General features: G+C 41.1%; 1 protein-coding gene across 1 annotated transcript; it reads right to left on the bottom strand.

The window, feature by feature from the left end:
- Positions 1-464: 464 nt before the first annotated feature.
- Positions 465-6,173, bottom strand: rbm7 (RNA binding motif protein 7). The gene is made up of 5 exons (XM_070829199.1): positions 5,993-6,173; positions 5,543-5,705; positions 4,251-4,326; positions 1,471-1,567; positions 465-1,255 (listed from the first exon to the last, which is right to left on the bottom strand). Exons 1-5 carry the CDS (start codon positions 6,083-6,085, stop codon positions 905-907), a joined length of 780 nt encoding a protein of 259 aa, XP_070685300.1. The 5' UTR covers positions 6,086-6,173; the 3' UTR covers positions 465-904.
- Positions 6,174-16,165: the final 9,992 nt, after the last annotated feature.

Raw genomic sequence — 16,165 nt, 5'->3', positions numbered from 1 at the left:
TCATGTGGCTCAGTTATATTTAACATCTTAATTGATTCAATAAAAGGATGCATGTGGCGCCACCTGTAGATTACTTCATAACCCACTGCACAAGCCTATTAGTTACACGTGGGCCATTTATAGGTGCAGATAAGGCCGTGTGTGTGCATGCATAAAGGCATGTAAGCATCAACATACAATAGCTCACTCAGTCGCATCCACAAAAGAGCTGTAAATAGCATTCATGACCAACAGCCAAGGCCCTGGAATGTGTGTTTGTGGCCGGATGAAAGACAACGCGACGATCAAATGAAAGGAGCTTTATAATAATGAAAAGGTTCATTTTAAAACAGTCAGAATAAAAAAATAAAAGAAAGCCCTTTTTTTTTTTTTTTTAGAAAGAGCAAGGTCAACAGATCTGCGTTAAGAAAGGATGGTGCCCTCTTGCAGTAAAAGTGGTGCTGGTGGAATCTTTAGCTGAAAAATTTGTGTTTTTTTTACAGTACCTGAAGAATTGTTGAAGTTCTGGGAGCACCATTTGAATACTATTTGCATAACATAAAACTGGCCAATATCCTAAATCTTTTTTTTTTTTTTTTTAAATACATATGTGGGTTTTTTTTTCTCCCAAAGTCATGTCTGATTTTTTTTTTTTTTTTCCTTGCTCCCCTGACAATACAGTTCTTCCCCTCAAAAATATCTGTGAGGAAAAGCTCACATGAAAGGAAGTGTACAAATTTAAAAACGCCTTAAAAAGTAAAGAAAAATGGCTCTAAGGCAATAAGCTATTAAATCTCCAAACTGGTAAGATCCTGAGTGCACGTATGATTTTGACACCATAATTAATCAACTTTTTTGTTTTTTGTAAGCTGTCCGCAAATTTGTGAGGATCTCAAGTCTTTTTACGAGACATCCTTAGCGCGTCTCAGTATCGTCGCCACCTGCCGTCTTGGTAGCCGCGGCTGCTTCCGTTGTCGTCATGCTGTCTGCCGCCATAGTGACGGTTGCCGCTCCTGTCGCTCTGATGGTGATAGCTGTCCCGGCTGTGGCCGTGCTGCTGATGACGGCCTGAACCCTGTTCGTCTGTGTAGCGCGGATTCCTGCCGCCGGTGTTCATCTGGGATGTGTGATGCCGATGGGGAGTGTTGTCGTATTGCCTTGGGCCTCCTCCGCCGGAATTTCCACCCACTGGCGGCTGCCTCTGCGGAGGCTTGGAGAGGCCGCCGTTCAGCTGCTCGAGCTGTTGCATGTGGTGCTGCCACATCATGTTGCTCATCTGTGGATGAAGGAGGAGACAGAAAGCAGGACCTGTGATTCATACGGTTCATAGAGGCCAAAAGGTTCGTTTCATTTCCTTTCAAAGCATACTGTGTGGACATTTCTTCATTTGTTACTCAAATATACAATCTACTAGTCTTTATACATTACATCTTAAATCAGGACTATACATTGTCATGAATGCATAAGGGTGTGTAATCATAAAAGTATTACCATGACATGCTTCTGTAGGTTATCAGGAGATGAAAAGGACCTCTGCATCAGGGGAGGAGGAGGGGTGTACGGTGGAGAGCTGAACTGGACTGGGGTCCTGGAAGAGTAAAGCAAACCACGGTCAAATATCTTATCACATTATGCAACATGCACTTATAACTCCTTTTCGACAGAAATGCGGTCCCTGGTGTGCCTACGTGTGGCCTCCTTCAGCAGGCTCACGCCTACTGAAAACCTGAATCCACCTCACTGTTCACCATCGCTGTCATTTGCCAACGCTAACGCAGGTAAAGCTAAGATGTCAAAGAGTATGATCAAAGCACGCCAATTGTTCAGCTGCTGGCTGCAAGAGCCCACACAGCAGTCTCCGTGCACTCCCACCATATGTGAAAGTAAAGCCCCGGCAGATTTGTTTTGGATGAGAAAACTACAGAAATCTCCTCACAGGGACTGCAAAGCCAGAATATATGTGTATGTAATGATATTTTAGTCGTGACTGCTTTCTTAACAAGGGCCAGTAATGGTACAAGCTCAGGGATGGATCGATAGCGTCTGTCCGTGATTCGGCTTCAGACTGAGGGTTTTGCCATGTTTTGCTGTTTATTTGGCAGCTTAGCCTGTAACCTGGCGTTAAACATCTTGCCTGACTAATGTGAGTTCCCTTCAGAGAGTTGGTGGGCTTGTGGGCGATGGGGATGGGGGTGGGATGGCTTAATGAGACGGGAGCTACAACAGCATTCAGAAAGAGGGTGAAAAGAGTGGTACAGTATGCAACATCACTTAACACTAATCCATCTAACCGCATCAGCCAGGTATTACTGCATCAACTGTGAATACACTCAAAATAACTGTCATGTCCAATGAACCCTGCAGCTGTTGAAAAATAACAAGTCGTGAAACTTTTTACTGGCAAGAGAGTAGTGTTAAGATCTGTGATGGAACTTCTGATGAACCATTTGAATAGCAGCCAGCACTCACACATCCAATTCCAAGGAACTGGATTTATAAAGAAAAGTAAGTCACAACCAGTGGATTGTACATAACTTAACCTATTACACGCACACCCCCACTCCCAAAGAGAGGGGCGGTGCTGAAAAAAAAAAAAAAAACCCCAAGCAAGATAACAGCACAGAAGGGAATGGTCATATCAAATTATGGAGAAAGGGGGGCACGGTTTAAAAAGGGCATACTTCATTTACATTCACTGTCGTTTCATTAAGGCTTTCTATTCATCAATTGGTTTTTGAGAACAGCAGTGCTGCAATGAGGAGCCAATGACTAGCTACACTCTGCTCTTGCTCCTGTATATCAATTCAGTCTTAAACTGAAGAACAAACTCCTTCTCATCCATTTTCAAGCACTCTGATCTTGCACCTTCATCAGATTTTGCAGCCTAGTGCGTGTGCAGTGTCTCGGACTGCCGACATCCTTGACTTCATATTAACTTTGTATGTATTAATGCCGCTTCATATCTTTTTAAAAAAAATCAGCTGAACAGCAGGAGTCTCAACATCTGCTTTCAAAATTTTGGTTTGCGGCCCGCCAATGTGTTTTTAGAATGCTTGACCATGTACATAAATGTGATCTTTGTCTTGATGTTCACCTAGATAGTTTTTATTCTGCTTACTAGTGTGAGTGGTGAGATTGTGCATAGTGAAGTGTTGTTGCAAATAGATGTTTTTAAATATACTGTGAGTGTACACATAGTGAACACTGCCTTATGATACAACTTGAGCTTAATGGATTCATTCACCAGTATTTTGTAGCTAAGGATACCATTAGTGGCACTGAACAAGATAGAATGGTTAGTTTAAACTAATAAAACTAAATTTTCCACTTTTTTTTTTTTTTTAAATGTATCCATTCTGACAGAACAAATTTTAGAACATAATTTAAAGCACCACAGAATGCAAAACAACATTACTGTGGCCTGATTCTGCTCGATCTAACTCTCGGGCCAATACTTTCAAGTTGTCCGGCAAATGCCCTAAACGGGCATCATTGCATGAAATTTGGCATGAAACATGGAAAGGACTGCACACAGAGTCTTTTATGTGTGCAAGTATAGACCAGCCAATCCCATTTCATACCACATCTTTTGCCAGAGTTCCAGTTTTTGTGCACAGGGCACTGCCAAGAGCATGAAAAAGTTGCATGACTAAGTAATCTTCAATAAGGCGGAAGTATCTTTGGAGGCGTATTCAACACATACAGCAAGTCTGGTACCAATTACCAACATACAGTAGTGCCGTGCCTCCAAGTTATTAACTAATGACATTACCAAAAGGCTGCATTCACGGCTCAACAAAATAGGTGAGCATTATTTTCATTGGAGTAGCATATACTATTATATGCTGGAAAAACTGCATAGATCACCGCACTCTTGAGTTGGTTAAAATTTTTAAAAAGCATCCTTTAGGCTTATGAAGTTTCAGTGAGAAAAAAAAGAGACAAAATGTAATGAATAATTTACATAAACATTTTACACAATTAGCTTTATAATTCAAAACAGAAAAAATATATACAATTAGGTGCAAACTGTAGCACCATTTTTTCTGTCTTATAGAAAGAAGTCTTATTCTGACTTATAGCCTCAGACAGCTTAAAATACCAAACTTTAAGATGCAGCTGAGAAACATCGTATTGAGAGCTGTGTCTGCAAAGACGGACACGAAGCTCTATCGGAGTTGAAGCGGGGAGGAAGAGAAGAGCCAGTGGCAGCTGTAACGCTACCGATAGCTCTACAGTTTCTGGACAAACCGTTCATGAGACAGCCTTACCTCTGGCCATGGGGATTTGGAGTATTAGCAGGACTTGAGTTCTGCGAGTTCCCTGGACTGCTGCTGTGACTGCTGCCTACGATGGAACAAAGGGAACAAAACAGAGTTTGAAAATAACTGCCATGCTTATATTGTATGAATGATGCGTTAATGAGGATGTAGTGGAAAAAGCGCCTTGAGTAGTAGTAATACAGACCATTTACATACTGCGACAGTCTTGTGCTTTTACTATGTGTGGCATTCGAATAAGTGAAAATCAAAACTGACGTGCTTTAGAAACAAGAAATATTGTAATTGATAACTGTAACTGAAGGGAGGGGGAATGTCTCGGGACATTTTTTTCTAGAACCGCACACCGACAACAAGACAGATCGCCATGTGCAATAACCTACTTCACAGGAACGCATGACATGTCATTGTCTTCCTCAAAGACATTATGGCAATATGAGAAAAAGTCAAAATATTGTCATATTGTCTGGAACTTGCAAGATTTTTATCACAGTTGCTACTCTACATCTAAAAATATACTGGGTAATAGCGTGAGAATACTGCATTTACTCAAGAAGCCTGTTCCTTCACAGGAGGAGTAAGGCATCTCCAACACAAAGTTTGTGAGAGATCTGAAAATTTAACTTGCTGTGGGTTTAGTGTCGATGCAAACCTGAAAGGTCATGAAACGGATCACAACTGAACCTTTATTCTTATGCAAAGCGTGATACTTTAATGTCTTTGTTAAAGTCTTATTACAGTGTTGTCACATGCTGTGAAAGCTTACATGGACATGGCAAATAACTACTAGTGCTGTTTGGTAAAGATGCAGCGAGTATTGATGCATCACATTTGAGCTATTTCATTATTTGAAGGTTACAAAGGTGCAGAAGTCCTAGTCCAGCGCTAGTGTCTGTCCTGTCTGTCGATTTTAACAGCCATGTGAGACGCAAGAGAATTTCATTAACATGTATCCTTATTCACTTGAAGTCATTTCATTATAACCACATTCTACTGAATCCAGATTAAATGACATTTAAATGTCTGGAAGTAAAGTTAGTGGACATCTAGAGCTCATCTTCCTTGGTTGAATTGTTATTGGTTGTTATTGCCAATCATTTGGTAACATTAATGCATTTCTGCACTGCATTGTGAATATAGGTCTCAGTATGGGATCAGCACGGGAGTGTCACAATTTAGGGCTGCTAATAAACAGTGTTCCGCTGTTAAGCCCGACAAGATTAGCATGTCGTGAGTCATGTATGTGGCAGGACAAACTGTTCACCTGTTAGAAACAAACTTACCTGATCTGAACTGCACATGAATACTTCTCCCGTACAGCGACGTCCCGTTCAGTAGCTGCATGGCATACGGGACGGACACTTCGTGTTTGTACACGGCAAAACCAAATGATTTCTGTTTCCCATCCGCGTCTTTTGGAATTTTAGTCTTGATGAGAGGTCCTGCCTGCAAAACAACCAATAATGTTGGGCTCGTTCAACAACAAGCTAGCAAAAGCTAACTCTAGCTAGCTAGCTAGCTGCCGGAACATTTCCACCAGCGTGTGCACGACAAACACTTGCGTTATGGCATATGTAAGAGATACACGCTTATTACATGGAAGTGTTTTACTTTATAATGTAACTTTTTTAGCGCCGTTTTCACACTGACACGCTTTCGAATTAATAGCATTTCGCTACCAATACACTTGACATTTGCTAGCTGTGGCTAACAACCGTCAGCGACAACAGTACCTGTACAAACAGCTCGAACAAAAGCTCCTCCGTCACTCTTGAATCTAAATTTCTTATGAATAGCGTCCGGTCCGTTTCATCTTCTATTCCCATTGTATTTGAGCAAACACTGGCACTCTCCAAACAATACGGTTGCTAACGTCTAGCGTAAAAAAAGCCCTCTGCGATATTTAAACGGAAGGCCTAGAATGTCGTAAAGTGAAACGCTGTCGTAGGGATTAGCGGCTGCTTTACGACACATGAAATGCGGTATGTGAATCTTCGATTGAAATGTTCTGTCTTTGCTTTAAGAGTGCAACAATGTGGAGGGATGCAGACACTGCTTCTGCATAAATGTGTATGTTAAATACTTGGCATATTTAATGTAAGGTGACTAAGATTTATGCTATCTTTTGAAGGTAGTCTACGTAATACAACATATCAGCAGAGCTGTACAAATACTACTTAATATTTAATGGTAGCTTGTAATTTTTTTAGAATAAGTCTTCAGGGAATAAACTGATTATTGAATAATCATTTTTTTGACCAATTCATTCTTTAGTCTTTAAGATATTAGAAAATTGTCACAATCACAATTTCCCAGAATTCAAGTTGGCAAAGTGCTTGTTTTGTCTATTGGTTTTAACAAACAGTCTAATGATACAACAAGAAAACATGCAACAGAAATTTGAGAAGCTGGAGCCAGAGAATGTCTCAAACAATTAATGGTTCATTAAAATAGTTGCAGATTAATTTTCAACTGATTGATTAATTGATTAATTGACTAATCCTTTCTGTTCTGCAGGCTGCATAGTCATGGGTCTCTGTGCCTGCTTTCACCTTTTTGTTCTGTGTTTGTTCCCTGAGAAAGAGAAGCAATGCCATGGTGTGTTAGATATGTGTGTAGTGTAGTACGTGTATACTAGCATGTGTTGAATGTGAAGTGACAGGGACTCTTTTAAATGCTATAACTAGAGGCAGACGTTTGGTCGAGTTAAAATTGAAGGCCAAACAGCCAAAATCTACAAAAACATCATCCAATCAACTTACCGTTGTCGGAAAAGCACAGTTAGTAATAACATTAGTGATGGCTCCATCCTATTCATTCATATAGTAAAGCCACGTGACCGTCAGCTTGCCTGAGCAATACCAGAACCCTGAAACTGAAACGGCTAAATGGAATCAAGTCATTAATTTTATTATTTAGACCTGTGCTTTTTTCTACTGTGACAGCTCTAAATGCATCCGGTGGACAAAAAGCATCGCCACCACAAGTCATACAAGCCCCACAGCTGGGTACATATGTTGTCTTATATTTGCACAAACCCCATCTTGACTTGAGCTGTCGACTGTACTGTTTTCATTCTTTCTAATTATTTAAAAATGTTTTATATCCTCCCTTGTGCAGACAATATTTCTACCATCTATCTTTGCTAATATCAAGTCATTTTTCTCTTCTCCCCCGTGGCTCATTCTGTGTCTTTGTCAGCTGTTGCACACAGATAAGGTTTTTTTTTCTACACTGTGATTAGTTCAGCGACTCAAGTGCCTGAAACCAAGATTCTGGCAACATCATTGAGTGTGGAGGTCAAGTGAGCGGCGTGAGAGGCTTGACCTCCAAATCAGATGGGCCTCTGTGTTTGTCCTCCATATTAATTAGATCAATTTAAACTGTAAGAATGTTCTCATTCATGGCTTGGAAACATCCTCACAGACTGAAACAAGGAGCGACGATTTGCTCTATGGAACATCGGGGAGGACTGTGTGCTGCAGCCATTCCAGATTAATCTACACATTGCGATCACTATGACATATTTATTCCATGCAAGGTGCTGTTTCAATCACTTCTACTACTCGCATGGCAATAAACACTACTATTTAACAGCAAAATCTTGGCTGTCATCATCGTCTTGTGGGACCATTGCTGTTGTACAAAGTTGTTAACACTTGAGCTATTGGGTGCACTGGCGCTTTCCCACGAAATGCTCATGATTTAAAATGCTGCAAGGTTGCAATGGAAGCAGTAAAAACACACAGACCATAAAACCACACCTGTGCACTATACGTTATGATGACTTTGAATCTATTTTGGGTCCCTACGTTGCCATTAGCCCATACATCTCTCTCATGCATTTCCTCCTCCCTTTTTATAACCTCTTGGAAGGAATTCAGGAGAGCACTGTGAGAGTGCAGCTCAACAGGACCGAGTATACACTGCGGAAATGAGGGAAACAGGGAAGTGAATTGCAAGACAAAACAGACAGGCTCTGCTGAATCTGTAAAACCCTCATTACTGCCTACAGGAACGGACTTAATACAACACCATGCAGTTTTGCTTTACCAATAAATAAAGATATTTTGCTTTTGATTACTTAACTGAACTAGATCTGATTTAAAAAAAAAAATCCAAATAAATCTGTTAACATTACATGAACTGCTCCATTCATTACTTGAATGTAATGAATTCCGAGCTATGCCGAAGAGTCTGAAAAGTAGCAGTAGATGGCAGCATTGATCCAATGATACTGGTTGTGCCAGCTTTGCGTTAGTGTGGCCTTCATCTCTGTGGGGATGTCAGACAGTTGCTATGCACTGTGGAAGGGGGGAAAAAAAAAATGCTGAATTTAAAAGAGTTTCCTTTAAAAAATGCAGAGAAGGGAATTGGATTATATTGTCATAGGAATATCCTCTTTTCATGTTTCTCTCTTAGCCTGTAGCCCACTTTCAGGTTTCTCATAACATTAAAGGGTTCTGAATGGCTTGTTAGGGAGGTGGTATTGTCGTCCATGGGACTATTTTTGGAGTGTTTTTATTTTTCAGTATAAACGGAGAGTTTCTGAGTGAAAGGCGGTGGTCCTCAAAGCAGTTTTACATTTTACATTTACGGCACATACACTTCTACTGGAACTGATTGGGAATATTGGGACATCATTAGGCCTTGCTGCTGTTCATGTGGATATCAGAGCATTCAGTAACTTGTTTACCAGTTGGAACACGTGATATAGTGTATGTACACACACACACACATATACATATATATATATATAACAAATTAGCAATTACAGAAACCATTTTGGAGCTAGATATGAATTAGCCTCCAGTTCAAATGTATCACATCCTGCGCTCAACGCCATTAAGCGCATCACTTTCTGTTTTTATGACTGGGATTTTGATCCCTGCATATGAGACTTGGCTGCATTGTTTTAATTAATAGAGGAAGACAAAAACATGACAAAATGGGAGCAATGCTCAAGGGCAAGATGGTGGCCAGTGAGCGTTCGCTGAGGGGGAGTAGTGATAGGGCAGGACCCCAGAAATAGGCCACCAGCAGCCACCCCCCCCCCTGCTCTGTTCAGATCTGGGTGAAATCTTATGGAGGTCTGGTGCTTCCACACAAGACTGCTGTAATGAGGCTATGCACATTCACACACACAAACACAGACTGTGTGCTCACTTCCATTTATGACCTGTGGCCCGCAGCGTTTGAACTGTGAAGTGATTGACTGGTGGCTAGACACATTCTTCTCCTTCACCAACATCCACCCTCGCTTCAGGCTCCAACCTAAACACCAATAGATCCTTCCACTGCCCTTCCCTCCCGTCCATTAATATTCATACTTCAAGTGGAATTAAGTGATTCGGGATCATTAAACGCACATGAATATTTGTCGGATGAAAGTTTAATTAAGCCATCCCTCTTTGGCGGCGTGATGTCACACCGCGGCTTCTCTTTCAGTGCATCCGGTGCACGGTTTAATGGCCTGTACCATTTTATAAGTGCTACTCAGTGCTTATCCAGCAACAACCCCCACCTATATGCAATCTTAATTTACACCTCCTGCGCTGCTATTGGATAAGCCCAATTGATAGGTGTGGTTGCTATAGTTCCAGTTGCAATATGTGAATCGATCACACTTAATTCAATAGAGCAGGAGAACCGCTTTTGTGGTGGATGTCATTCATTGTACATATAAGCTCTCTTTTCTATCATTGAGAACGTATACGTAACTGCACACAGCATGTCTCTCCAACAATATTACTGTGCCGTGCTTCATATATGCTGAATATGCATATGATCTATTATGTCTGTATACAGTAATCCTGTGTGTAACTACGTGAGTCAGACAGATTCTTAGATTACAGCAAAGGTCTGTGTATGCTGCAGAAGGAGAAAGGCTACAGTGCACACATTCAGCCACACACCAGAGTTAAGCATTGCTCATCGTTTCCCCAGCAGAATAATAACCGTTTTCAATCAATCAGTTTCTACAGGTTTGCTTCAAATATTAAGCGTTGGACTTCAGGGAAATGTTCTGTCCTCACTCTGTAAGACACATCTGATGAAGTGACTCTCACACACACACACACACACACACACACACAGACAAGTGCTCATCACTGGCAGCATGCCACCCCATTTCAGCACTCTCCTAAAACAAATGGATGCAAAAATCTTCTGAGGGGTGTCCGAACCGCTTCGTTTCTTTACAGTTTTCTCTCCCGTTGCAACATGCTTATTATCTCAATATCGCCGCTGCATGTTGCTGCTGCCCTGACATGCTGTGACTTAATTTTCATTTCTGTGACTCCCCTCTTGTGTTTCACCCCCCCCCCCACACACACACACACACACACACATTAAGGGAGAGATCCATCCTGTTGCTACAGTGCTGCAGTGCTGAGTAGCAGTATCAGAAAGAGAGAGAGAGAGAAAGAGAGAGAGAGAGAGAGAGATGTCTGGCATCAGCCCCACACCACAAAACGGACTGCGGCACGGCATCCAAAACCCTTTTTCCTTTTCCATCACTCAACTCACACAGCACCCACTTCTTCCCCAGCTGCCCCCTCGACAGGGTGTCCGATAACTAATATTAACTTAGAGTATATGATTAAGAGCATGGAAAGAAGCATCTGTTGCAATAAAAAAGAATAAGGGATATTCTTTTGCCTATACTAATACTCCCTCTATCCTACTCCTCCCTTTACCTCTACCCTGGTAACTGTTCCAAAAAGTGAGGTGTCAGCACATTCAGATGGCCATGCTCACCCCTGACGCCTGCCTGTTGAGGAGCAAAATAATGCCCTTTGCCAAAGGTGGCATATGGAGGGTGTTTTATAGCCGCGGAATAGACGGGAAATGACTGTCCTAGAGGAATAATTAAGAAATGGATCCCCTCAGTATAAAGCTCATCACATCACCAATCTCCAGCGTCTCTGGATATCCCATCTCCAACTTATTTCCTCTCTCTGCTGCAGCTGCTGCTGCTGCTGCTGCTGCTTTTTAAAGCCTCAAACACCTTCAGAGAAGATAATGAGCTCTGTCAAAATGAGACTGCTGCTCCTTTTTTTTTTTTCTTTTTTTTTCTTCCTCTTCCAAAAGTAAGCTTTTGCCTTTTCCCCAGTTCATTATAATCAACAGTGGAGTGTCCCATATTCCTGCGGCTGAGCAGAACATGCCCTCAGAGACAGTCAATATTGCAGCTCATAACCTATAACTGTGAGCTCAACCCCCGAAGAAGAAAGTTTTCCCTTTGAAGATTCTCATCACTATGGTAATCAGCTGATCAGAGGATGTTATGCCAGCTCCTTGTGATGCAAATATTTGCTTTACATGCAAAACCTCCAGATTAGAACTCTTTCTCTAATTTGCACTTGAGTTCAGGCTAGCAAAAAGGGACTGCCATCAATGATGTAATTGCGCTAAGGAAATTACAGTCATTGGATAACGAATGTCAGTATGTTGAAGAAATTAGTTTCATAGTCGATAATTTCCTCATTTTAGACCAGATAACACAGCTGCTCTCAAACCGGACTTCCTCTTGATCAAATGTCACTCGAGAAGCGGAAATTTCATGATTCCACTGAAAATGTGGTATCATTCTTGGTTTGAAAAAATAAAAAAAGCAGACTCATATAAACCATGCATGACTGGCAGACAGCTAAGGGGTTGTTAAAATATCCTAGGCTTGGGCTAAAATTGTCAGCCTCCAATAAGTCAATGATGCAAATGGGAAAAAAAAAATTACATTTATCCTGTCACTTCGTGGAAAGGCTGCCTGGGTGTTTATGGAGACCATAAGAAGGTCAAAATATTTTCAGTGTAATGCTCATGGTGTAATTAATTGCTTGCAGTAGCTCTCTGGACTACTTGCATCACATCCCGGTCTTACATTGACATAAAACTGCAGAGCTAACCTTCAAATTCACAGTAAGCTCTCGGGAGATCTCCGAGTTGTTGTTTTTTCCCACTCACCCCCAGCCCCGGCCCTTTATCTTCACTGTCAGGGTAAAGCACATTACTTCAAACCCATGCAGGAGCTGCTTTAGGCTGTACTGTGTTCCTTACCGCAAAATAATAGAAAGAAAAGTTCAAGAAGAGTTTGACAGATCTAGCAAGATGGGACCATGTCAAATCCATTGAAGGTTGTTTCAGGGGTTTGGATCTGTCATTGTCACAACTAATATTGTGTGGTCCCTCTATCCTTGGCTCGTGGGTTTCTCTGTACAAACGTTCAGCATTCGCCTTGACATTCAACTAATTTATGTGTGATGTCAAAGAGTTGTAGACGAGCTATGAAGCTACCACACAATGAGCTGAGAGACAGATGCTGCGTATGTTGCACATGAATCTCTGGTACCACTACTGTTTCCACACTGTGGACAGTTAGATAAGTCTCATATGGGCTGCCGAGGACAAGTGAATTCTTAAAAGTGAACTTGTTTGAATAACTACATTATGTATATGTATTCTGAACCGTATCCCCACATAGGAGTACTAATTTACATTTTCTTTGTGTTTTTGACTAATGAAGGAAGCTCTTACTGAAGAGAATTAATGTAAATTACAATTTCGTAAAGATTATGCCTTGAAACACTGCGCTGGTCCCAATGTGACAGACAAAGAAGGCTTTAGATCTTTGCTTTTTCTGCTCATTGATCATTTTGAGTATCTATTCACATTTCATGGATGACCATGGCCCTCCAGGCAGCCCTCCAGCCACATGCCCCGAGACCAGCAGGTGGACGGCAAATGTCACAGAGACGAGAGAGGGCGCGATCATTTCTGCTCATTAATCTTTTAAAACATAGTCTGTGGATGTCTAGATGGTGATTCACTAAAATGGGTTGTATCATTAAAACTTAAAAAACTGTCTGGTTTAATGTATGAATCTTTTTCTAGGGAACATCTATCGTTATCCAATCAAAACCAAACAAGACGTCAGTGTAGCATGACAAGCCGCAACATAACTGGAAAAAAGAAACGTTTAAGGTGGAAAGGTGAACATTAAACTAAACGTTAAACTAAACTTTGTTCACTCATTTTGTTGTGACTTTATTTTATATGTAGTTGCATGCGTGGATGGATATGTGTTCCGGAGACAGTGACGGAATTATGCGAGAGAAAGCAATGCTGTTTAGTTGTTTAGTTTGATGTGTATATGTATAACATAATAAGTTTTTTAATTTGAGGTTAATGGGGTAATGTTTATGACATGTCATTTAAGATAATGCTAATTTTGTTAGTTGGTTCAGTCACAACAGGCAATTAGTTACAGATATTTAAGAACATTTATTCTTCGCATTAGAACTAGTTTGTGAGAATGAGATTGTACATAACCTACACTGTCAGTAGTGCTAGTTCACGGTAGTTATATTTAGGACCGTTAAAGTTGTCATAGGAAAACTATAATTACATTTACAGTTATATTTGCAAACAGATTTCCAGTCAGGCTTGCATTTCTTTCCATATATACATTTGACAAATCCAGTTTGGATAAAAATACCCATGGTGCTAACTGGTCAAACAATGCCAGAGGCAGGTGAGCAGTGATTTTACACACACTGTGACAGACATGGGACATTCCTGTGACATGCTCTGCTTTCCTTTTTCATGGACCATACCGGTGCATGCAACAATGCATCAGATGTCTGCCCCGCTAGATTAAAGGAAAGAGCCAGGGATCTTCCAAAAATAGCACTTGTATCAACAATCCCACCAGCTGCTTCATGCTCCACCCAGGGACATCATATTCCATCAATCTTTCAACCATTTATTGACGGGATGTCCACATAAATTTGGCTGACGGGCATTGGAGCACTATGAAATATTAATTTTATATTCTCTGTCTGGTGGTCCGGGGCAAGTCCTGTCCCTCTGGCAACAAAAAGCGGAGATTCATACATTAACTAGCAGTAATGTTGATGGAATGGTGAGCAGTAGGAAAGATATTGATGGCCATGGCCCAGATGTGCAGCGTAGAGTGAGGACAAATTATAAGAAAGTCACATTGTAACAATGGAAAATCTGTGACCTGTTTACTGGAGAGACTGAATTATACAGTTACACAATCAATCCCCACAACAAAACTTATACACTGTTGAAAGATTCTTGAGTAAGACACTGAATCCCCACCAGCTCAGCTAAAAGCCTGTTGCTTCAGCTAAAAGCCGTTGAAAGGCTGGACATCTCATGTAAGCGATGCTATGAACCTGTTGTCGTACCTCCGGGACTTTTAGCATCAGTCGAGGCTGTTTTTGAGGCCGCCTATCTCATTGGACATACAGCACAGCTTCTAACCAGAGCACTGTCGACAAACTTGATTGCCATTTTGTCAATTTTTCAATTTGGTGTCGATGTTTAGTTAGAAAACTAAAGGGTGTGTGACCACGAAATAAACGTGCTTCGTCACACTTTTCTTTCTTCAGAGTGAAAGCGACGTAACTGCGCTCGCCAAGGTTACTCCGTGGTTTGATGCTTCCTATTTAAAATCTGTCGGGAAGTAAATAAATTATGCACATCAATCCGTGCAGCAAGTACAAGAAAAATGCTGTTGAGTGTAATTATAGCAGCGGATATAGATGGGAATCGGAGGGGTGATGGCAGCGTTCCATAAATCATATCTTATGTATTGTACAGCCTTGCATGTGGCTCTAATAGCAACACATACCTTCACTTTATGGCAGTACATTCCGGCGTTGCAGCTAGAATATTGCGAGCTCATCACAGTGGAGGAGAATATGCAAACACTAGATTTATTGTTTTCTTTATTGTGTTTCGCAAAGAGTCTGGACAGAGTCATAAACTGCAGCATGAACATATATCAACAGACTGTCTATGGAGAAGAAAAATATCAATGACTGCCACAGATTGAAAATAAAATTCACCAGATTCAGATATACAGAGCAGCAAAGCGAGGAGATTTTAATGATGAAGGGCTAATCCCAAACCCATTCTTTATTCATCAGTGAGGGCAGGGAAGTGTCGGGCGTGTTCGAGGAAACGATAGCGCACTTCGAGAGTGACAACAGCAGAATAAGCAGTCCTTCCATTGATATATGACTTTATTAATGGGCGACATGTGAAAGAGGAAAAGGTTGGGACCATCACCACTCCGGCTGCAACACGTCCCCCTGCAATCCCAACCTCTGCTCCCAATGTTTTAATTCCATTATGATGCAGGGTCGAGATAAGCGAGCTGTTTGGTAGGTCAAAGACCACCAACGCTGAAATCAATATTGCTATCTACTTCACAGCAGCCCAGTGACTGAAATAACAGCGAGAGGACATGAGCATTGTTTAGCGGAGAGGAAAAAAATTCTGTTTTCAAATCGAAACGACCAACAAAAGTAGCATTAAAGATTAAAGTAGAAGGATCCAGTAAGGAAAATACTGCAGCCTGTTTATGTTTGTGTACCTTCTCAAAGTGGTTTGAATTTACTTTGAGATAAACAGTGTTTTCCTCCTTATGAATATTATTTGTTAGTATTCATCTTTAGTACATAAAAGCAACATCTTTAACTTTTCCACCCCACATAGCCTTGCACAGGGGGAGGTCTTCTTATTATCTTATTTTAATAATTTCCATCTGGCTAATGAGGGCTTATTTTCACTGTGCCCTGAGGCCCACTTGTTTGTATTGTTGTATTTCATCACTTGGTTAAATGTTAATTGAGTTTTCCATATCATTTGTGCTGAGTTAATGTCTCACTCAAAGGATTTCTCCTAAATTAGCTTTAAGGGTCTCTGCAGGTGTTGCAATTCCACTCGCAGTGCTAGGTTCTGTGCATAATTGTTTGTTGTTAAACCATGTTTCTTCACATAATGAACCGTCTGTCGGGTTTGGAACAGTGAACGTGATTGACCTACTGACTATCTCGCAAGCGCTTTCGCTTATGCCGTCCAAGTACATGATA

This window comes from Pempheris klunzingeri, chromosome 4, assembly GCF_042242105.1.
Source record: "Pempheris klunzingeri isolate RE-2024b chromosome 4, fPemKlu1.hap1, whole genome shotgun sequence".
In the NCBI taxonomy this organism is placed as follows: domain Eukaryota; kingdom Metazoa; phylum Chordata; class Actinopteri; order Acropomatiformes; family Pempheridae; genus Pempheris; species Pempheris klunzingeri.
Note: the sequence above shows the minus strand (reverse complement) of the source record. Positions and strands in the feature narration are given on the sequence as shown.